This window comes from Plutella xylostella, chromosome 15 (assembly GCF_932276165.1).
Source record: "Plutella xylostella chromosome 15, ilPluXylo3.1, whole genome shotgun sequence".
NCBI lineage: Eukaryota > Metazoa > Arthropoda > Insecta > Lepidoptera > Plutellidae > Plutella > Plutella xylostella.
In genome coordinates, this window is record NC_063995.1 from 8304184 (window position 1) to 8326244 (window position 22061).

Sequence of the window (22061 nt, forward strand, 5' to 3'; positions counted from 1 at the left end):
GTTAGTAAAAACCGTAGAAGGTACATTATAATTATAACACAGTATACTCGTATTATACATACGCATACATACATCAGTCACAGCAACGCTCACTCATATCACCTAACTTAAAAAGGATTATCTTTAAAACCACCGCAATCTACTAAATTGATTGTTATTCTTAACCAGAAAAGGAATAGGAAACATGGAAAAATATGGCAAATGGAGAAGTGACACAGTCTTATATTTTTTTTTGCAGTGAACCTTTCCATGAGACCTATTACCTTACAGAGCACAAGCTAACAACTAAGGGTGACCACCCACCGGATCAACTACCGTAAGTGGGCTAAAGACTGGGCCAAACTGTAAACGGAATCGCATAAATATATTGGTACGTTTCAGTTATTTTAACTTTTAGCTTTCATTACTTATTACAGACTGATCTGACGCGGGAAATGCAGATCGTATTACCGCTCGATTACTAACGATTTATCGTTCTAACTTTCCATAATAAATTCTGCCTATTCCGCGTCACCATCACTAAGATAAAAAAAGTATATAAAAAACGTCACCCCAAGTCGCTTCGCTCGCGCCCCGTACTCAGTCCTTGCAAAATTAGCGGTTGCCCTAAAAGAAGAGTCCTCTCATGCGGCGGCCCATGCCCTGCCGGTCGTACAGCACGTTGAACCGGTTCACCAGCTGGTTGATGGCGTTGCAGCCCTTCGTGATTGTGCCCAGGTACGTCATGAGGGCCACGTCGTTGCATTGCTGGGGGGAGAAAGAAGGTGATTAAATTTCATGTAATTATGAAGGGGGAAAGCGTCTTCGACGTGTAAACGTAAGTTTTTTACTCTTTCAACCTGCTGGATCAACTATAGAGCTCAAAATTCATTAGTTTCCATTATAATTATGTATAGGATCTAGCGTATTTTTGGATAACATTGCAGTTACCGAGCAGAGTGATCTGAGAGGTGTCTAGCACCGTAGATACGCTTTCGTGGTAGAAAAATCTCTCACATTATAAAAGTGCGTGAGGAACAACGGATGCTATTCTGACTGGCTAACCCTTTCACCTTGGTGGCAAATTAAAGACGGACTAGCAGAATAACTACTCATAAAATACTTACATTATAAAAGTGCGTGCGGAACTGCTGCGAAGTCAGCAGCGGCAACCTATTCGACAGCGCCCGCGCCTCCCGCAGCAGGCCGGGCCGCGGGGGCAGCGAGCCGTCGCGGATGCTATTCCCACTAGCCAATCCTTTCACCACGGTGACAACCCTAGACGGCTCTAGTGCCAAGGTACCCGATTAGTGTTAAAACCACGACCAAAAAAAGATTCCGTATAGAAAATTATTCTCGAATCGCTGCTCTAGTATCTGGCGTTTGTCACAGACACGCTAAAAAGGTCTACTCACATTATAAAAGTGCGTGCGGAACTGCTGCGAAGTCAGCAGCGGCAGCCTGTTCGACAACGCCCGCGCCTCGCGCAGCAGGCCGGGGCGCGGGGGCAGGCTGCCGTCGCGGATGGCGCGCACGGTGGCCAGCACGCAGCGCACGCGCGACACCAGCATCTTGATGGCCGATCGTTGTGCGGTTAGGTGCTCGGCCACTGTTGGGGGGAGAGGGAGTTGTGAAATACTATGTGAACCTACCAACCTACCCGCAGTTGACCAGCGTGGTGGGAAATGGTCCAAGCTTAGAAAGGCAGTTTAGACCTAAGGGAATATTGGAATGAAATATTTTTATTCCATGTTAAATTTTACAATTATTTGTCGATAGTCATAATATTACTCTACCATCATTTTACAAGGGCAGAAATGGTGAAAGAATCATACAACATAGTTAACACTGCACCAACAACCATTAAAGAGGTAGCCGGTAGTGATTGATCTGGATGTGGTAGACAGAGAACAGAGTATTGTGGCGATCTTTGGTAGACGCCATGTCCATCAGTGGATGTTTATGGGTTGAAATGATGCATGTAACAAGAATGTGATATTGATGTAGGTTTCTAGTCACCTTTGTTATATTTACAAGGTAATTTTGAGGAACATTTTTTTAAATGTATCATGGCTTATGTGCATACATGTATTTGATAACCTTATTTGGTGTCCATATCTTGAAAAAAGTCGAAAAAAACTTTACTATAAAGCTTTTAATAGCTCAAAATGATAACTAACAAAGAGATTTACATCCATGAAAATCCTCAATTCCTCACCTAAGCTATTAAGAGCTGCTTCCCCAGAAGACACCCTGGCAACATGGTCCACTCCAATCCTTTCTGCCTCCTCAGCAGCCAGGGTGTAGGTGAGCGGTGCCAGTAGCATGGTCGCGCGCCCGTTCACCACATCTATCACTGACTCGTAGAGCACTACTGGAAGTTGCTGCAAATGAAGATGACATGTGAGTGCAATTTGGTTTTTATGTCATCTTTATTGTGGCAATGAATGAGATCATCTTTGGCTGTCTTTGACAACACATCAGAAAATCATATGCTGAGAGTCAAAAAGAGATTGATTCATTTTGGGAATGTGATTTAGGTTTAGAAGCTTAGTACAGCTTTTGTAGAAAATGAAAAAAATACCTTTGTAATTGTCTACATTTTGTATTAGGTTTTCTATGACAGTTTCCAAAATACAAATACTCTACCTCCCCATCTCTTCCAGCAGGGTTGAGCATCAGCATGACGGGACACTCATTGATGTCGCAGATCTGTCTGTGGACTGCTATGTCTCTCTCTGTGGGAGCCTCTCCCGTTGTATACCATCCGAGGAAATCCATGTCCGAGAATACTTGTTTAACTGCAATGTGAAATGATAAAATGGTTTTAGTTATGCAGAAGATGAAATATTTTGTTTTTATGTCTTCTTACATCAAGTTACTTTAATTTTAGAAGATCCTGAACAAAATTTGCATACAAAAGGATTACAGCTTACATTGTTCTTCTTTCATATTGTAGTAATCCCGGTCTATAATGATGTCTCCATCAATGACACTGAAGACCAGTTCAAATGAGTTCATCACTTCTATGTTCCGGCCTTTCTGCTTGCCGATCAAAGCTCCAATAACTGCAAAAAAAGTATAAATCAGTTTTTACATAGAAATTTACATAAAGATTTTGCTTTGTTTGGACTTTGTTTAGTTCTTGTGCTAAAATACTGAAAAGTGTGTCTTTATGTCAGAAATTAATGGTGTAGGTACATATTTAATTAACGTGGTGATTTATTTGTACCATCAACTTACATAAATAACAGCTGATCAACAACTAACCTGTCTGAGGAGATCCTTCCTGCGCCCTCAAGCGAGTCCAGTGTTCGGACACATTCATGATGACCAGAGGATGCAGGGACACGGTGACCGAGCCAGACGTCGCCGTGGTGACCACCACGCTCTTGGTGCCACCAGGGGTCGGGGGCGCCGGGGACACGGGGTTCGGGGGATCCACGGCAGGCCCCGAAGATGCACTTTCAACTTCCACCTCCATTTCGAAATCTATTCGGTCAGCGCTAGACATTCCCTTTCTTATAATTGAATAATGTTTTTATGGACTAACAAAATGCAAACGAAAAACCACAAAAGGAGGATATTTTGATATTTTTTGGACAGCCAGAGCCGTCAGCCGGCTATTGACATTGACAGTCTGTACATAGTCTTAGGGTTCGAACGATACTTTCGATACCGAGTAAGTATCGATACTTTCGTTCGCGATACCCGATACTGAGTACTCGATACTTTTGGGCCGATACTTTTTCGGTATCGATACCCTCGTCTCGATACACAAATCGCTGGTATCGAGTACTTTGTCGTCACATTATAATATGATAGGCCTTCATAAAAGATATTAAAACAAAATCAATCCGTTAAAACCTCAGAGTCTTGCATTTTTTTTGTGTTTATTTGCTATTATCACCAAAACTTTTTTTAAAATGCAATGGAAAAGTAGATTTTTATGCTGGTGAAGGTACAAAAATTTACAATTTCGCAAGTACTCGATACTGAGTAGTATCGATACTTTTGGACCGATACTTTTTCGGTATCGATACCCTCGTCTCGATACCACATGAGTACTCGGTATCGATACCGGACGCCGATACTTCGAACCCTACATAGTCTGTAAATTTTGAAGTTCACAGAATATATTCTCGTATTCATGGAGGTTATGGTCGCTAATCGGAATTTTGGAGTAGTGTTCCTGAATGAAAATAAATGATTTCATTTATTCTTTCTTTCTGTCATTTCATTCATTCAATGAATGGTGATCTTGTTGATACAGTTTGTATTTTTTTGCGATTTCCCAATTTTTGGTTATTTCATTATGATCTAACACATAAATGTTACCTAATTGAATAATTACCATTCATGTAGTTGTTAGAGTTTTACGTACCAACGAGGATACATATGTGAGTTGCGGGACTTCTGCTAAGTCAAATCATCAGGTCAGCACCTCGTTATTTCATTGATTTACCGTGACGATGGCCGCTGCAGCAGCCAAAGCAGTGGGCTTTGCCAAAGATGTAGCACCATTGTACTACAGGATACTATCAAGATTTCCCCAAAACCTCTCTTTCTGCTTTGCTTACGGATCAGCTGTCAAACCTCAAACTGGTAACCAGTCAAAACAGAGTATGATAGACCTCATCTACTGTGTGGAGAACTCGTTCCGGTGGCACGCCGCCAACATGGACCAAAACCCTACACATTACTCAGCACTCAAATATCTTGGTAAAGGATTTGTTGCAAGATTCCAAGAGAACTGGGGAGCCAAAGTGTACTTCAACACGCTAGTGGAGCTTAAGGAAGAGAATGTCATGATCAAGTATGGTGTGGTCTCACAGAAAGATCTAATAGCGGATCTTCTAGATTGGAAGGACTTGTACCTGGCGGGGCGCCTGCACAAGCCGGTGGAGATCATCAAGCAGACAACAAGCTCCCAGCTGCAGACAGCCCTGCAGAGCAACCTGCGCTCCGCCGTGCACACCGCGCTGCTCACGCTGCCCGAGACATTCTCAGAGTATGACTTCTACTTTGCCATCTCCAACTTGAGCTACGCTGGTGATTTTCGAATGACATTTGGGGAGAACAAAAACAAAGTGAAGAACATTGTCCAGCCCCAATTGTTAAACTTCCGTGAGCTGTACCGGCCAATCTTGCAACAATTCCATGTGTATGTGGACTTCTCCACTGGCGATACTCAGTGCCACCAGGATGTGCACCCGGAGACCAAGCTGCACCACCTCATGCAGCTCCCGATGGAGCCGCAGCAGAGGATCGTCAAGTTCTGGAACAAGGGCGGGCCCCAGCAGGACATGGAGGATGTGCTGCGGGCCATTGCTCACGACATAGACTGTGCTGTCATCATTAGACAAATCCTCAAGGACTTAGTGTGGCAGTCTAGTGTTAGACAGAGCCTGAAAGGAATTCTTACTGCAGGATTCCTAAAATCAATTAGATATAGTGCTAAGAAAATTGCTAAAATGTTTTAAATTTAATTTAGCCAAATTTGCACATGTAGGTCACATATTAGAGTGCATAATGCACAATACAATGAATATTGTAAATAAAATCATTTTAATTTAATTAAAAACTTCTTTCCTTCTAACACCCTTTTTTTTGTTTCTAGGCTGGAAAATGCTATCTGATGAGTCAAGCAGTGATTCTGAGACAGGTAGGTTCAAGTCCAGTCAGTCTAGAAAGACAGATGACCAGAACAAGAGTTCTGATTTAAGAGACAGCCACAGAAGAGATGGCGGAAGAAGTAGGGCTTTCAACGAGAGACCTCGTCTGGCAGAACGACCACGAGATAATGATAGGTTTCGCCCCAGTGAGGGTGACCGAATGCGCCGGGATTTAGATAGAAGGCGGAATGATCGAGATAGGTATGAAAGGAGATCTAAAGATCGCCAAAGACCCCCGCGTCACTCTCCCGTGAGGCGCCGGCAGTCGAGGGAGAGGAGTCCCGCACGACGGAGACGGTCGCAGGATGAGGACAAAAGTAAACGACCCCAAGAAGATAGAAGTAGCAGAGACACCAGAGATAGAAAAGATCCGTCCGGTCACAGCAGAGTTAGAAGTAGTAGCCGGGACCATAAAAGACGTTCTACATCGCGCATTTCATCTGAAAAGAAAAAGGAAGAACCTGTTTTTAAAGATGATCCTAAGCCAAGTGCAGGAAAATATGATAGGTCAAGAAAAAGAGACTCGTCATCCTCACCTGATTACAAATCCAAGAGGTCGGTAGTGCAAAAACCTACTTATGTAGAGCCACCTAAGCGAGTAGTTGAAAGCCCTGTAGATGTAGATCAACATGCGGCCAGTGACGTATCGGATGAAGTGCAGCCTGGCTCCTACTACAGCCTGAAACCAGTCGTCGTGGTCAAAGAAAAGGAGAAATCCGTAGAAAAAGACACATCTAAGGAAACTATAATATCAGACGAGTCCAGCGAAATAGACTCGTCAGACGACGAACGCCTGCGAGCGAAGCTTTTAAACTTAGAAAAAGAGCTCAGCAAAACCAGAAAGAAAAAGCACAAGAAGAAGCACAAAAAGCGAAGCAAATCGGAGAAGGATCGAGACAAGTCGGCGTCAGTGGAGGTGACGAGTACGACGGACATCCAGGAGTCGCGGGGCGGCGACGGTGGTAAAGACACCGAGGTGGAGGTGACTAGTACGCAGAAGAGTAAGGAGAAGGAGAGTAGTGAGGAGGGCGAGTTGTCGAGCGACGGGTCGCAGTCGGTGGAGATCGACGAGGATGACCTGCGGCACAAGCTGAAGCGGGGGGCGGGGGCGGGGGTGTGCGGGCCACGGGGAGCGGGGGAGGGGGTGTGCGGGCCCGCGCTGCCGCCGCACCTGCGCCGGGGCGACGGCGTCGAGGGACCCGCGCTGCCGCCGCATCTCAACAAGGATAAAAGCAAAAGCATAGGTAAGCTTTTATGACTTTAAAAAGTAAGGTTTGGTTAGGCTACTGTATCAATATCAATTAAGTACCCGTTATCAGCTCGTTACTTATAACTAGGCTAGTAAGAAACAATCATTTCTTACAGGACCAACAATCCCAAGCGAGATGCGAAAAGTGCTAGCGGAGGCCAAGCCCGAGGACATAGAGTACGCGAGTTCAGAAGAAGACACAGGATTCGGTCCACTGCCGCCCGGCGCTGAAGGCAAGTGGACGGAGGCGCATGAACGCCTGGAGCGAAGAGCAATGGACATGAAGATGAAAGCGCAGGATGGACACTCGTTGCAGGGCAAGGAAGTGAAGGGAAGAGAGAAGTGGATGCTCGAGCTACCCGAGGGGAAAGCCAAAATAATCGGTCTGGAAGCCAGGAGCTTCAGGGCTAAGGAAGGACCTGACATGTCAGATAGGTAATTATTGTGTTATTTGTGTTATTTTTAGTCAATAAAGTAGTATTCTATTCTATTCTATTCTATTCTATATGTTTATTTTATTCATAACTTCTTCATCACCGGTTTTTTTTAGCTGATTAGGTACGTCAATGTAACTGAACTAAGTTAATGACCTCCTACATTTGTTAGACCTCATATATTTATATAGGTTAATTAGGTATAATATTAAGTGACTTAGGTTTACTATTCTTTTCCTTTTTTTAAATTCTTTTTTTTTGTACACCTTATTACCTATTTTTCCTGTACCTCCTGCGGGTTGACTGGCAGAAAATGCTTTTAGCGTTAAGTCCACCCTTTGTACTTTTATTTATAATATTTGTACAATAAAGAGTTAAAATACATTTATAAAAAATAATAACTTCGATTAATGGGCTTAACCATGTTTTATGAATCATAGCTGCTGAACGATGCGGGGTAGTATTCCTGTGCTATTATCAGTCAAACGCTAATGCTTCACTGTATTATTACATATTCATGCATCTTTCTCTAATTATTCCACCCTCCCCTCACCAAACCCCATCACCCTCGCAGGTCGAGCTGGACCGACACTCCCTCGGAGAAGGCGCGCAAGGCGGCGGGGCTGGCGGCTCCGGAGGACGTGGCGGAGAGCCTGCAGCGGGAGGCGCGGGAGAGACGCGTGGCGGAGCGGGATGAGGCACAGGAGAGGGAGGCCAGGTCTGTGGAGACATTCTTTACAGCTATGCAATCCAGTTCTTCTTCTATCGTGTAAATGCAGTAAGCTAACTTCCTCCAGTGTTTTGCTACTCTTATTGCGAGATCCTTCATCAGGTCTCCTTGACTGCACTTTAGGGGGGCATTAGGACACTCTAAAACATGTGACGCAATCCAGTTAAAAACAAACCATAAGTTAAAACCCTTTTTCGAAGTCGGTTAATGAGTAGTTCTACTGTTAGCAGCGGCAGCGCTAGGTATTCTTAAAAATGCGAAATATATGTATAATTCATTCCACGGGGAAAAACCTCTAATACAAACAAATGTAAAATTCGAATGTAATAAAAAAAATGTCAAATGTCTTTCCCCGTGAAACAAGGTATAGGTACCTACTCAATAACCCTACACGTGTTGCATCCCAGATGTCCTATTATTTTGCCGGCTATCACTAACCGAGTTAACTTACACGTGCTGTTAATTCTTGTGATTAGTTGATCCTCTGTCAGATTACTGATTACACAGCTCCGCTAGAGATAGCAGAAAAATACTATTTCGATCTATCCGACCTACCTACCGGCTTATTATTATACTATTTTATTAATGTGAGTTATTTATTTAATTTACAGAAAACATAAAAAGAAACACAAGAGGGACGAGAGTCTTTTGGAAATGCACGAAAAGAAGCTGAAGAAAAAGAAGAAGGTAAATAACAATAATTTTATTAAACCGACGTATTAATAAGTATTTACATTTGGTATGATAATTTGATAAGGTTTGATGAAACTTGACCTCAGAGGCCTTTAAATTATATTACAAAGTTTAACAACTCTTTGTCGCTCGGTCGGTGTTCCGGCGGCATTAATATGTTCCTCCAACTTTCTATCTTGAAGTTTACTGTAGGGTCATGGTGACTACAATGGTTCGGTAGGAAAAAAAATACTCTACAGCGAATATCGCTTTTCTATACTTAACCTAAATAAAATCACCCCTTAAGGGCCCGTACAGGGTGACGTGCCCCGCCAAATTTGGGTTTTCAATGCTCTTCACACAGCACACGCAGTGACACGCACACATGTAAGTTTGCACAGTGGGTCATAAACTTTTACTCGCCAACTTTATTGACAATTATTTTCAAGTAGTGATTTGAGGGTAAGTATAATTTTTAATTACACTGGTAAGCACCAGGAAAGAGTAGAAATTAATAGGGGTGCCACTTTTCTCCATACTCGAAACCCGATTAGCTTTCTAAACAAATGTAGTATTTACTTACTTGTAGAAAGGTAACTACAGGTATTAAAGTGTAGATACTAAGGGTATACTAAGCCGAAAGGGGATGACTCAACTCAAGGGGTCATTCTGAACAACTTTTGTTCTACGAGTTTTGCAAATTCGCGAAAAAAAATATTCGTTTTCCATGGTAAAAAGTCACGTGTCATCAAAGTTTCTATGAAAAAGGTTTTTTTTTGTTAATTTTTAAAACTCGTAGAACAAAAGTTCAGAATGACCCCCTGTCTCACTTGTTTTTACCCGACTGCCGAAGGAGGAGGGTAATATTTTTCGATTGTATGTTTGTAAGTATATTTTTTGGTAGCAGAATAATATTTTTTCTTATTTTTAGGGTTTCGTACCTCAAAAGGAAAAAAAACAACCGTTATAAGATCTCTTTGTTGTCCGTCTGTCTGACTGACTGTCTGTCACCGCCCTTTTTCTCAGAAACGGGTAAAGATATCAAGCTGATATTTCGCATAGATATGGGGAGTATCCCAAAAAAATATTGGGGTACTCCCTCTCCCAAACAAGTAAATTGGGGCTGATATTTTTTCCGGTTATTTTGATGGTGTAGGTAGGGTATCGTTGAATTGGTCTTTTAATATAATAGGTATAAAAAAAGGTTACAATATAATTATTTTGCTTTTACCCTTAAATTTGGGGACCACACCATAGACAAATCCTAATTAAAAAATTATTTCAATAGATGGCGTGTTTTTATGTTGGGTAACTCAGAATAAGAAGTGATGATATCTCAGAATAATAATGTTTAATGGTGCTATTCCGCTGAGCACCGAAACCGGTGGGACACAAGTGAAAAGTGGCGGTTCCCCTCATCTCGCATAATCTTTATTGACCAAAACTCATTTCGCATAACTCGTATGGTCTAAACTTTTTTGGCCGAACCATCACTTTGCCAAGAATTATGTGGCATAAGGCTCGTTTCGTCTAAAACTCTTTAGGCACAATCTTCAAACACCTACGTTTCGTTTGCTCAAATGTATGTTCGTCTATACCTATGTGTAATCTTGTTTCTCCTAATGTTATCTTAATAAATAAGTATGTAGTAAATGTACAAATTTTGGTATTTTTTCTCATACATCCCGAAAATCACGATATTGAATGATTAAAAAATCGAAAGTTAACGAGCAATACAACATACATTTATAATACACATACAATAATTATTACAAACCCCATGAGATCGAAACCTAAAGATAGGTGCGACGACGAGCAAAGCGAGGAGGAGCGTGTTAGGTGCACATGTTCATCAAAACCAAAGCGGAGCGCAGCGTAGCGGAGCGGAGCGTTTTCCAAACAGCGGAAACAATACAAGGCACCAGTTTGCGCTATAGAGAGACGCTCAGTCAAAGTTAAAGCCAAACAAATATTATTACTTTGTATAAACCTATTATTAGGCTATTCAAGATTTGACCATACCATTATTAGGCTAAACAAGATAATGCGAAATAACTTTTTACTAATCGAGATTTATGCCATACGATTTTCGGCGAAACGAGACTTTGACCAAACGTTACTATGCAATACGAGATTAGGCAAATAAATCTTGGGCCAAAAAAGGTAGAACCGAAAAGTGGTCATGAAAATGCACTAGGGTAGACCCTGCTCCTAGAACAGGGCATGAGTTTGTGATTTGTGTGCGAGGATGTAAACTTTGAATATTTTCTTGTTTTTTTTATTATTGATGCAATAACATATAGTATTTTTTCTGAGTTACTCGTACCAACCGAAGTCACCCCGTGACAGGGTGACTAGATAGGTACTTCTGCAAATTACGCCATCTATCGTTGGTTTTTTTAGTAACTACTGTCTATAGAAGAAATTCCGTCATTATCAATTTTACGTTACGAATGAATTTAGTAAACCCAGTAAACCTAACTAATCCAGAGGAAACCTAAAATATCTTTCTGTCTCTCTGAAAGACATACTTAATAGCCCAAACTCGATGCTTTTAGCTATGATATCTTTGAAATAAAATTCAGTCACCACCTTGTTACTTACTGCCCTCATCAGATCCTCACGAGACCATTCCTCAACCAGTACCATGAGACTGTGTTTTTGATGAATCCTAACCTAATGTTCCTACGTATTGTCATCACTTAGATCCATTCGCTATATTCCTGCTCCTCATCGGACCTTTACGAGACTGTAACGTCACGCGAGAACATTGCCCACTATCTAATTTAATTTAATGTATTGAATATAGTGTAAGAATTATGCTTCCTCAATTTCAAATCAAATTATGTTGGTGTCATAAAAGTTGAAAAAGTGCAATGACAACTCAGATCAACTACAAATAGATTCGCAATCGCCGTGTGCACTATTCTCTTTCTCACTCAAACCATAGATGTTGCCGACAAAAAAATAAAACCTAAATATGGGGAAATTTAACTTATCATAATAACAAAAACAAAACTTGAGTATATCGTCGGTTGATAGGAAAAAGACACTAAAGGCTAATTTTTCAATAGCCAGACAAAAGTTTTGCTGGGAAATAATTTTGATGCTGTTGCGTCTCAATGTTTCTCAATGTTTGTATTACCCAGATAACATTTATCTGAATATTGAAAAATCAGCCTTAGTGAGTTTTTCCTGTCAACCGACGATATAAGAAAAAAAACTTTACTCATACTTATTTGATTTCAATATAATTATTTAATATACACAAACTGAGTGGATTGTATAATTCATTGTCTTCGTCCAATCGAAACAATCCTCTTCAAAATGTGCCGAACACAATTTTTGTATGTTTCCTTGGTTCCCAATTTGTGCGACCGGTAATGTCTATCCATTTTCTTGATATTTTTTTTCTGTCGGAAACCTATGAAAGAGATAAATGGATGAGCATGAGCATTATAATCGTGGGCCAAATAATTATGTGATGGGGTTTTTTTTAAAGGAAACACGTATTTCGTATCAATACAATAAACTTTATATTATACAGAAGAAATCACACATGGAAGAAAAAAAAAGAAACGAACGTTTCCTCACAATGAGAGGCACCTCATTTGAAAGAGGAGAATGACTTCTACAAAATACAATCTTCACAAAAACCGAATTCGTGCGCCCCATTTGTAAACCCAACCCGAGTCCGTTACAATTTCTAGTATTTTCTTTGCATACTATAATATTTGTGGGTAAAATAAATTTTCAATAACTTGCAACACCATGTGATTTGTTATGATATGGTACCTCGTAATTTTTACTTAAAACTGATACTAAAAGACCTTACAGTATTAAAATTAGTATCGTTTTATATTAAAATCGAGCCAATAGATAGTACTATGATGAATGTAAGCTTGTTAAACTTGATAGTATCTACTTACATGTGAAAATATATCTCATCCATCATTCCATCGTGTTTTCGTTCAATATGCTCTGTACAACCGAACAAAATCCACCCACCCATGTCACACACTCGTTAAGTGATGATAATAGTCTAATAAACTTAATAAACACCCACAAATCACTAGCAAATCAAAAATAAATAGCATTTAGAAAATTTTGTTGTAACTGTCAGCCTTTGTTTGGCACAGATTTTTCATTTGTTTCATTGTTTGGCACAGAGAACTGACGTAAACAGGCGCCACAGCAAAAAGGACAAAAAACATTTACAGCTTAACGTTTCTTTCTTACGCTTAATGTAGCTAAGCGTCTCTTTTTCGCAATGTCAGAACTGTCACGATTATACCCCTGTGAATGACAACCAATGTGCAGTGATTTTGTATCTGTACACGAAAAGATCGCGAGCTGTCAGTGCTGCCTAAACCGACGTGACCCTTCTTTGGAGGCCAGCGGCCGACTGAGTCAAACGTCGCTTGTGTTTATGATTTTATAACACAGAAAGCCGCCATAGATATTTGTATGAAGATTTGAGGGAAAAAAATTGCCCAAGTTTGTTATTAATTTACACAAAATAGGTGTGTGTTTATTTAAAAACAAGGTATTTATCGCCTAGTCCAAGCATTTATCTTTATAATTTGATAAGAATCATATGAAAATTATTTATAATTACGACACAGTTGTTACAATACGGGAGTGTGATTTTCTGGTTTTTCTTCATATTCTGAAATTAATTTACAGTTATCCATAGGCATTTTCTTAAATTCGAATAATTCAGCACCTAGCTAGACTTTTCGGCTACCTGTGTGATTTTTTTCAAGGCTGTAGACCATCATTTACCATATAATTCTATGACAATGCCAACCCTCGATTCCCTATTGCCGACCCTTAATATATGGTATTTAGATTATGGTGTGAGTGGCGGAAACTCAGAAACAGTTTTAAATGAGATACCAACTTTAATCTCGAACCTAATATAGTATGTTTAAAAGCTTTTGCCCATTTAAACACTTTGTAATAGTAAAGTAAAGTAAGAGCGGGCCTCTTGAAATACTGGTTTACACTTAACTGTAGAGTCCCATCCCAACCCTTGTAATCTACAACTTGTTTTTTTGAATAAATAATAATTATGATAACTATTAAATTCGCAGAAAGAGGAGCGTGAAGACGGCAAGCAGGAGCGGCGGCCGTTCAGCCGCGACGTGGACCTCGCCGTCAACCGCTTCGACGAGGCGCAGAAGAAGTCCATCATCAAGAAGGCGCAGGCTCTCGACACGCGCTTCTCACGGGGGGACGCCAAGTATTTATAGTAGTGTTGTTTGCGAGCAATAGATGGCGCTGATACGGGGTTTGTTTCATGATGTTGTAGGAAGTTGTTGTTCTGAGGATGAGGTATATAAAGTTGGGTTTTATCAGTGAGAGTTTACATTTCTCCGTAAGGTTCCTCGATAGCAACTGCCATGGTTGAAAAGTGCCTTCGTCGAAACGTGCTAGCCGGGAAGGATAATTCGGAAACGATTTGAAGCTCTATTAGTTAAGCCTTATGCTGCTGAAGTTCCAAATAGGAAGCTACCTCATAAAACTACTTTATTGAGCATCAAATGTATCATTGTTTTTTCTGAACAATAGGGTTCTTTAATTCGGCATTGTGAAACAGACACTTGGTATCGAGTATTTGGTTAAAACAGTGAACGATAAAATAAATGAACGTGCTAAAGTCAGATAACTTTTAACTATTATGATGAGTCTGAGTGCATTTTTAACAAATGTATTTATTTCTTTAAGTATCCATTCTGATTGTATCGCGCAAGAGTTACTTATCGTCACTGATTTATATTTTAACATCGATTTTAAATATGGCGCCACTCTTTTTACCTCTTATATGAAATTGTCCATAAAAATAAGTTCCATTTAGTTTTAGAATTCGGTAATAACACTTAGTGAGTGCATTTTAAGTAGTTATTTAGTATGCACACTATCCAAATAAAATTATGTCGTCTTCATAAAAAATAACACATGAATTTTCATTGTATTATTTAATATTTGCATTTACTCAGGTTTTACATTTCAAAAGCAAATTAATCAAGTGAATCATTGAAGACACTTCGAAGACTAACGATATCTGTAACTTTCCTCTGGAATTTCTTTTAAAATATCCAGTTTCTATTGATATGATAAGGTGATCTGCATAATCTATTTCATGTAGATAAATATATGCCTAAATATAAATAAAATAAGATTTCTCCTCAAATCGGATTGTAAGAATATACATCTCTGATAATTAATGTACCGTAGTTTTATTCATAAATTAAAATAAGTAATGGTGATAAATTATAATAGTAATACTCGTAATGAACTAAACGCAAAAATATAAAACTTCCGACTATCCTATGAGACAATATGCGTATTTATAAACACTACTACTTACCAAGAAATACGTATAATACTTCACTGGTGGGAATTAGCACGGCACTATGTTTACATAAACACTGTGTTATGGTATCGTGTGGTATACACAGCTGATTACATTGGTCAATGTATGGACTAATTGTTACCTACACAAGTACCAAATAATAATTATAACATTAACCTAGCTCTAATACATAGCTCTAGTTTATAAATCAATTTAAAAGTCACCTCTTACGTGAACACATTTTTTTTATCAATCAATATTTTACTACCTAATATCAAAATCAATAATACTCGTAAGTAAAACTTGCTTCCTAACTACCATAGCTAATTCAAAAGCTAGTACATCTATAACGGGCTAATTAAACCGCTGGCGCTGGTGTAACTTCTACGGTGGTGGCGTTAAGGGCGACGGCTGAGGCGCAGACCTTGACCTTGCCGGCCTCACAACATAGCGGCGCCTCCGCAGTCATGCCGGCGTACAACCACGGCCGGCTGCCCACCTTGAAGAACGCTGACAGCTGTTGGTGCAACGTGGGTTTGTGTTAGTTAATGTGGAGCTTATCAGGCAATAATAGTTCACATCGGGACATCAGATCACTACCAAGGAGCGCCCCAACACTGCGACATCAGTCTACGTCTTGCAGTTGCTATACCCTCTGTCTTAAGTCGTCGATACAGATGAAGAAAGATATATGTCTGTCTGTATGGAATCTCCCAGGATGCTCACAATCTGACCTGGTATGTAACCAGGTAGAAGCTTCTTAGAAAAATCCGGCCAGTCAAATTCAACATGCCAAAATATTCAACACCTGTAAAACTTGTTGATGATAAACGATTGAGTATCCTTTTTAAAATACCTTAAGCTCATCAGCAGTCTTGAGCCGGCTGCACAGGATCTCCGGTCCCTTAGCTTTAGTGGCCGTGGCGAGAGCGACGCACAGAGCCTTGCAGGTGGCCTCCCCGGCCGCGTCCTCCGCCACCGTGAGCCCCGGCTGCTGGGAGATGATAGGGGAGTCCCCGGCCCCGGGATGTTCCGACGTGAAGCCCCCGCAGGAACAGTTGCCAGTGGCGGGGGTGGGGGCGCCCGCTGTGGTGTTCACCCTGGGAGGGAATCAGGATTATTGTGAAAGAGTATACACTATGTATAGAGAGAACACTGGCAGAGTATACTCGGCAGTCAGAGTCTAACGTTTGCTAGCGACGTTTATAAATAGATTATTGCAATACATATCCGAATGGTTCTTAAAAAAAACATTTTTCAGCTCACAGCTTTTCTTAATTCGAGGAACAGAAGTTGTTCTGAATGCCGAAATGGTGACCCCACTTCCGGAAGTATTTCTCAACATAAAATGACAAAAACAAATCTACATAACAGTGGATTAATTTACCTAGGAGCTTCTTCCGCTGTCGTGAAATTGAACCCTATTACTAGAAGGATGCAAAGATCACACAAGAAAACTTGTAGAGCCGACATATTGAAGGTAGAGTGTGGCGGCAACTGTTGGTGGAAACAACTACCGCATTGTATTTATACGGTCTAAACACAATCTTCAACGGGTAAGGGTGACCATGCGTTCTGGTTATAAAAGTAATCGGCAAGTACTAGGCACTATAATGGTAGAGTCGGAACATAACTCTAGGTAGGCTAAAATATTAGGTATTCGTTATAAATTTTCCATACCTATACCCCTGGGTAGCCTACCTGGTGCTGGGTAGGCCTACGTCCTACGTCCAGCAGTGGACTGCTATAGGCTGATGATGATGATACCCCTGGGTGATTAGGATTTGGAAAATGCCTTATAAATTAAGCTGTATCTAACATTTTTGCAGTGAGACCAAAAACCTGTCAATGTGTGGTTACTGTTTCAAACGCTGTTTACACAAACAAGGTAAGCGGACGACGGCATGGCTCTTGTTACCCACATTGAAGTACTAAACACAGTGGGTATGGGGATTAGGTAGGTACCTATAGGTATAATATCAGCCAGTGAGCATCCAGTGCAGGTCATACGCCTCTCACTCTATCCTCGGCCTGCCTCGTCCTTCGTCCTGCCAACACCGGTTACCTAACGCCATCATTCGTTTTGTACCGTTTATGTAGGTAAATATTCCCTAAACACTATTTGCCGAGTCTAAAATCTAACATAGGTATAATTTCATAACGTGCTTAACTACGTTCATACACTTCATACTCTGCCCAGTATACTAGACATACGTAGGTACCTCATTCATCGAATCTCAGATATCGGATACGTCTTTCCATTCAATTTCTTCCTCACAATGAAAAGTAATGACCCTGTTTTATGGATACTTGTACTGTCTGTAATACACTCGTGCCAACATGATCTACTGTTAGTAACAACGACTATGTAGATATGTAGGCCACTTAGTTATTTCTAATCAAAACAAAGTCAAAACTACTTTTCGAAGCGATTAATAAGTCCTCCACCATAATTCCTCTGATAAATCTACCTTGAATAAGTTACTTCCATCCATTTCTATCATACCTTCCCGTTCCGTTTGAGAAGTACTTACAGTCCAACTATAAAGTCGTGAAAACGGAAGTGGATCCTAACCTAACTAATTGTTTAAGATGGTATTTAATGGATCTGTTATATTTATTTTATTAAAGGACAAATCCGTTAAAAATCCATAATCAATCGGTATTTCATTTTTTAAATGTACGTAAAAGTAAGTAATTAACTGATGATCATAAAAAGTCTTAGCAAAATCGCACTCTTTGATGTCAGGACTTTATAGTTTGACTGTATGTTCCTTGCACTCTCAAGGAGATCCATAACACTGTTCTAGGCCTCATCCAGCCACTACTACCTGCTAACATGTTGGTCCTCGGCTGAGATATACTTAGACCTCATTATATTAGAAATTGCTAAATGAAACTAGGAAGCTGCTCATTACAAAATGTTTATTAATGATTCATTTGGTTATGCTCTCAGTATGTGAAAGTAGGTACATTGCTTCTTCGTTCAGACATATCCAACCTAACTAATGATTTAGAATACGCAACAAGCACTCCATTCTGATAAAGTTGTTTTAAAAAAATACTAGTTTAATTATGAGATTGCAGTGGATTTTTTATATTGAAATTTTATACACCACACATAGCTTATAACTAATTATTTTACAAAAACCTTTTAGTAGGGTACCTATACCTACTAATATTTCTTGTATATTCAGTTAATTTTATGAAAACGAAAATTTTTAAATGATTCTTTCTCATTTTTGGTGCTCCTACCAAATCACTATAATGTTGTGTTCTACGATTATTTAAATACATACCTACTTACAAGGAAGGACTAATCTACTCCCCATTAGTTAGTATACAAGGTGGGATAACTATTACTCAGGTTCTTTATTTAATCTAATTTCATTAATAATTTATTCAGTTCATTGTCACAGACAATAGGTCATAAAACAGATTTCTTACAGCCAATCAAGAGCAAGGACCTACTGCCCCTCTTACTGAATTAGAACCTCAGGCTGATCAAGCACCAGGAATGATCTGCTCGCTTAACTGCGTCTCAACTGCTCCTTTAAAATAAACTAACAAAATATTTATGTAGCGCATATTATTATTCTGTTATATCTCAATCATACCAGCAGAGCTACTCCCGTGTTTAATAAATAGCATCTTGTAATAATAGCAGTATACATAGTCTTATCCATAGAACACTTTAGCAGTTATATCTTAAGTTTAATGATATTTTGTTACATCATTTATCTTATTCTCCATACACTACTATAATACTTAGGACATTATTTTGTAACATAGTATGTTGGCACTTAAATGTCTTTGCTAATAGTTTTGTAAACTAGTTCACTCTCCGACACTTCATTTGTCCCACATGCATGCCCCATCTTGGGACAGCTCTGCATGGGTTATTGCAAATGATTGGAGCAACCTGCGTCGGCGGGATCCTATCTTTGCGGTGCTGGTTTTGGCTTAGGCATTTTGCCAAGGAGACCCTGAATTTCCTTTTTCTCATCATAGCTCTTCCACATCTCATACAGGTTGATGATGGCTCTTACTATTTCTTGTATCTGTAAAAGATATAACAGTTGTTATTGTATTATGCATTTATCAAAAGTAAGTTATATAGATACATGTTGATTCTGAAAACACTCAATTTAATTTTACCAGTAGAAAATGAGATTTACAGATACACTAATTGTGTCTGAATAGATTGCTTCAAGTAAATACTACTCCTCTTACCTTATCCATGTCTACATTAAGTTCAGCAAACCATGGTTTATGGTTTTCTCTTCCTAGCATCACACAGGCTATGTGCATAGCAGCTATTGCAATCTGAAAAAAATCCAACCTCATTAATAACATTCAGTCTTCTTGAATATCATTTATTCATACACTGTAAGTTAAATATAAATGTATTACCTGATATGGAGGAAACAACAAGCTGACATCTGTCCTCAGGGAGTCATTGATGATTCTCCATGAGTATGTCAGTAGATTGTTGTTCTCATCCTGCCCAATGTCTTGAACAAACAGCAGCAGCGGCCGGTACGGCTGGTAAACAATCAGACAACAATCCAGATTCTCTAATAAATAAAATTCACACTCCAATATATGGTTTGTTCTGTAGGGAAACTCCTGCTGTCCATATGCATAGCTGAATTTGTTCTTGATCACAGTCTGACATGTCGTTATAAGCCGAGAGTTTGATATCACGCCAAATTCTTCAACTTTAGACGCTAGAAATACGCAAGTTGGTGCTAGCAGTAGAGGGTCTATACATTTTAACGAATTTCTTGCGTAGAATCTTTTGAAGTATACGGTGGCGGTGGCGATGACTTGTTGGCGTAGCTTCAGCTGCTCTCCCAGCACCTGGATGATGCTGGCGAAGAAGTTGAATATTTTCTGATACTCCTCCTCCGAGAGAATGCCCAGGTCGTGCTGGCGATCGCGAATAAGGTCCTGCTTGTCTAATATCCATTGCTGGTGGTGAGAACTTTGCCAAAAGTTACCTGCCATATTGGTAATAAGTATTTTACGGTGCAACTGTATACAGTTTGGTCAATTTAATTTATTCTATAAAATAGATTCCTTTTTATGAAACAAAGTATCACGCAAATTTTGGCTTCAGATGCCAAGTTTTTTGACAAATTTCAAATTTGACATTTCTTTTCAATATTTTTATTACCACAGACAAATTGTATCTGTGTGTGTTGTACAAAATTCAGAAGGCCTACTCCGACTTAGCTACTGGCATCGACTACTTTTGCTTTTATCACGCTCTTTTATTGATTTACAATCTTTAATGCGCCACTCCAACTCGTACCTAGACAGTTTTTTTATATTTATTTGTAGCGACATTATTTTTACTAAATTAAGTTATTGGAAGTGTATTTTTGATTGAAGTAGATCATCAGCCAATAATCATCCACTGCTGGACATAGGCCTCTCCCAAGGAGCTCCACAACACTCGGTCCTCGGCCTTCCTCATCCAACCACTACCCGCCACCCGCCTAAGGTCGTCAGTCCAGTGGGCAGGAGGGCGTCGCACGCTGCGTTTGCCTGTTCGTGGTCTCCACTCGAGAACTCGTCTACCCCAACGGTTATCGGTTCTTCGGCAGATATGACCACCCCACTGCCACTTCAGCTTGCATATTTTGACAGCTATGTCGGTAACCTTAGTCCTCTGACGGATAACCTCATTTCTGATACGATCCATCAGAGAAACCCCAAGCATAGCTCTCTCCATAGCACGCTGAGCGACTTTAAATCGGTGGACCAGTCCTAGTCTCTGCACCATACGTCATCACTGGCAGGACGCACTGGTTGAAGACTTTTGTCTTCAGGCTCTGAGGAATGGCCGAGGAGAATATGTGACGAAGTTTCCCGAATGCAGCCCACCCCAGTTGGATGCGCGCCTTGCAGCCTCCTTGTCGAAGTTGCTTCTGCCTAGCCGAATAGTCTGCCCGAGGTAGACATATTCTTGCACAATTTCGATTGTTGCCTCACCAACGGCGACCGGCTCCGGTTTGATGTGAGCATTGTAGGTACATGACTTTCGTCTTGTCCAAGTTCATACCGAGGCCTACACGTCGGTAAGCAGCATTTAGGCCACTTAGCATCCAGCTGAGTTCCTGCAGAGATTCTGGCATAATAACGATGTCGTCCGCGAAGCGGAGGTGTGACATGTACTCGCCATTTATACATATGCCATGTTGGATCGTGCTACCCCGCCTCGTTTAAATGAACAGGCTTGCGTCCGTATTTAGCCGAGCCGCATCTCCACGGACGGCTCGGCTCGCGTAGGATCGGGCTGGCCCGCGTCGTTTAATCGCGCCTTTATAACGATGTAACTGTTTGACTTTTTTAGGGTTCCGTAGCCAAAATGGCAAAAACGGAACCCTTATAGTTTCGTCATGTCCGTCTGTCCGTCTGTCCGTCTGTCCGTCTGTCACAGCCGATTTACTCGGAAACTATAAGTACTACAGTGATGAAATTTGATGGGAATATGTGTTGTATGAACCGCTACAAAAATATGACAGTAAATAGTAAAAAAAAGGATTGGGGGTGGGGCCCCCCATACATGTAACTGAGGGATGAATTTTTTTTTTTCGATGTACATACCCGTGTGGGGTATCAATGGAAAGGTCTTTTAAAATGATATAAAGTTTTCTAAAAAACATTTTTCTTAAAGTGAACGGTTTTTGAGATATCAGCTCTCAAAGTCGTAAAAAGTATGTCCCCCCCCCTCTATTTTTATAACTACGGGGTATAAAATTCTAAAAAAAATAGAGGTGATGCATGCTAATTAACTCTTTCAACGATTTTTGGTTTGATCAAAGTATCTCTTATAGTTTTTGAGATAGGTTGATTTAAAGTTTATTATATTTGCTGCTACGGAACCCTTTGTGCGCGAGCCCGACTCGCACTTGGCCGGTTTTTTTTACATAATAATAGGTATTTGCATCAGTGA

General features: G+C 40.3%; 5 protein-coding genes across 6 annotated transcripts; 2 read left to right on the forward strand and 3 right to left on the reverse strand.

Moving 5' to 3' along the window:
• Positions 1–165: 165 nt before the first annotated feature.
• LOC105382458 (COP9 signalosome complex subunit 6) lies at positions 166–3605 on the reverse strand. The gene is made up of 6 exons (XM_011552344.3): positions 3250–3605; positions 2916–3047; positions 2629–2780; positions 2198–2363; positions 1395–1588; positions 166–747 (listed from the first exon to the last, which is right to left on the reverse strand). Exons 1-6 carry the CDS (start codon positions 3491–3493, stop codon positions 607–609), a joined length of 1029 nt encoding a protein of 342 aa, XP_011550646.3. The 5' UTR covers positions 3494–3605; the 3' UTR covers positions 166–606.
• Positions 3606–4203: 598 nt separating this feature from the next.
• On the forward strand, positions 4204–14969 carry LOC105387460 (peptidyl-prolyl cis-trans isomerase G). 2 transcript variants are annotated; one of them, XM_038108132.2, is made up of 6 exons: positions 4204–4415; positions 5600–6898; positions 7020–7338; positions 7912–8055; positions 8679–8754; positions 13836–14969. In XM_038108132.2, the coding sequence occupies exons 2-6, from the start codon at positions 5608–5610 to the stop codon at positions 13992–13994; spliced, it is 1989 nt and encodes a 662-aa protein (XP_037964060.2). In that variant the 5' UTR covers positions 4204–4415; positions 5600–5607; the 3' UTR covers positions 13995–14969. The 2 variants fall into 2 exon arrangements, with proteins under 2 accessions (XP_037964060.2, XP_048482067.1); XM_048626110.1 differs by having other exon boundaries at positions 4204–4379.
• LOC105382457 (phosphatidate cytidylyltransferase, mitochondrial) lies at positions 4411–5563 on the forward strand. Its single transcript, XM_011552343.3, has one exon. It carries the CDS (start codon positions 4452–4454, stop codon positions 5460–5462), a length of 1011 nt encoding a protein of 336 aa, XP_011550645.1. The 5' UTR covers positions 4411–4451; the 3' UTR covers positions 5463–5563.
• LOC105382456 lies at positions 14963–16622 on the reverse strand. The gene is made up of 3 exons (XM_011552342.3): positions 16485–16622; positions 15954–16197; positions 14963–15614 (listed from the first exon to the last, which is right to left on the reverse strand). The coding sequence occupies exons 1-3, from the start codon at positions 16568–16570 to the stop codon at positions 15456–15458; spliced, it is 489 nt and encodes a 162-aa protein (XP_011550644.3). The 5' UTR covers positions 16571–16622; the 3' UTR covers positions 14963–15455.
• A 1383-nt stretch (positions 16623–18005) lies between these two features.
• Positions 18006–20488, reverse strand: LOC105382455 (cyclin-C). The gene is made up of 3 exons (XM_011552341.3): positions 19511–20488; positions 19331–19423; positions 18006–19158 (listed from the first exon to the last, which is right to left on the reverse strand). The coding sequence occupies exons 1-3, from the start codon at positions 20105–20107 to the stop codon at positions 19036–19038; spliced, it is 813 nt and encodes a 270-aa protein (XP_011550643.2). The 5' UTR covers positions 20108–20488; the 3' UTR covers positions 18006–19035.
• Between the last annotated feature and the right edge of the window lie 1573 nt (positions 20489–22061).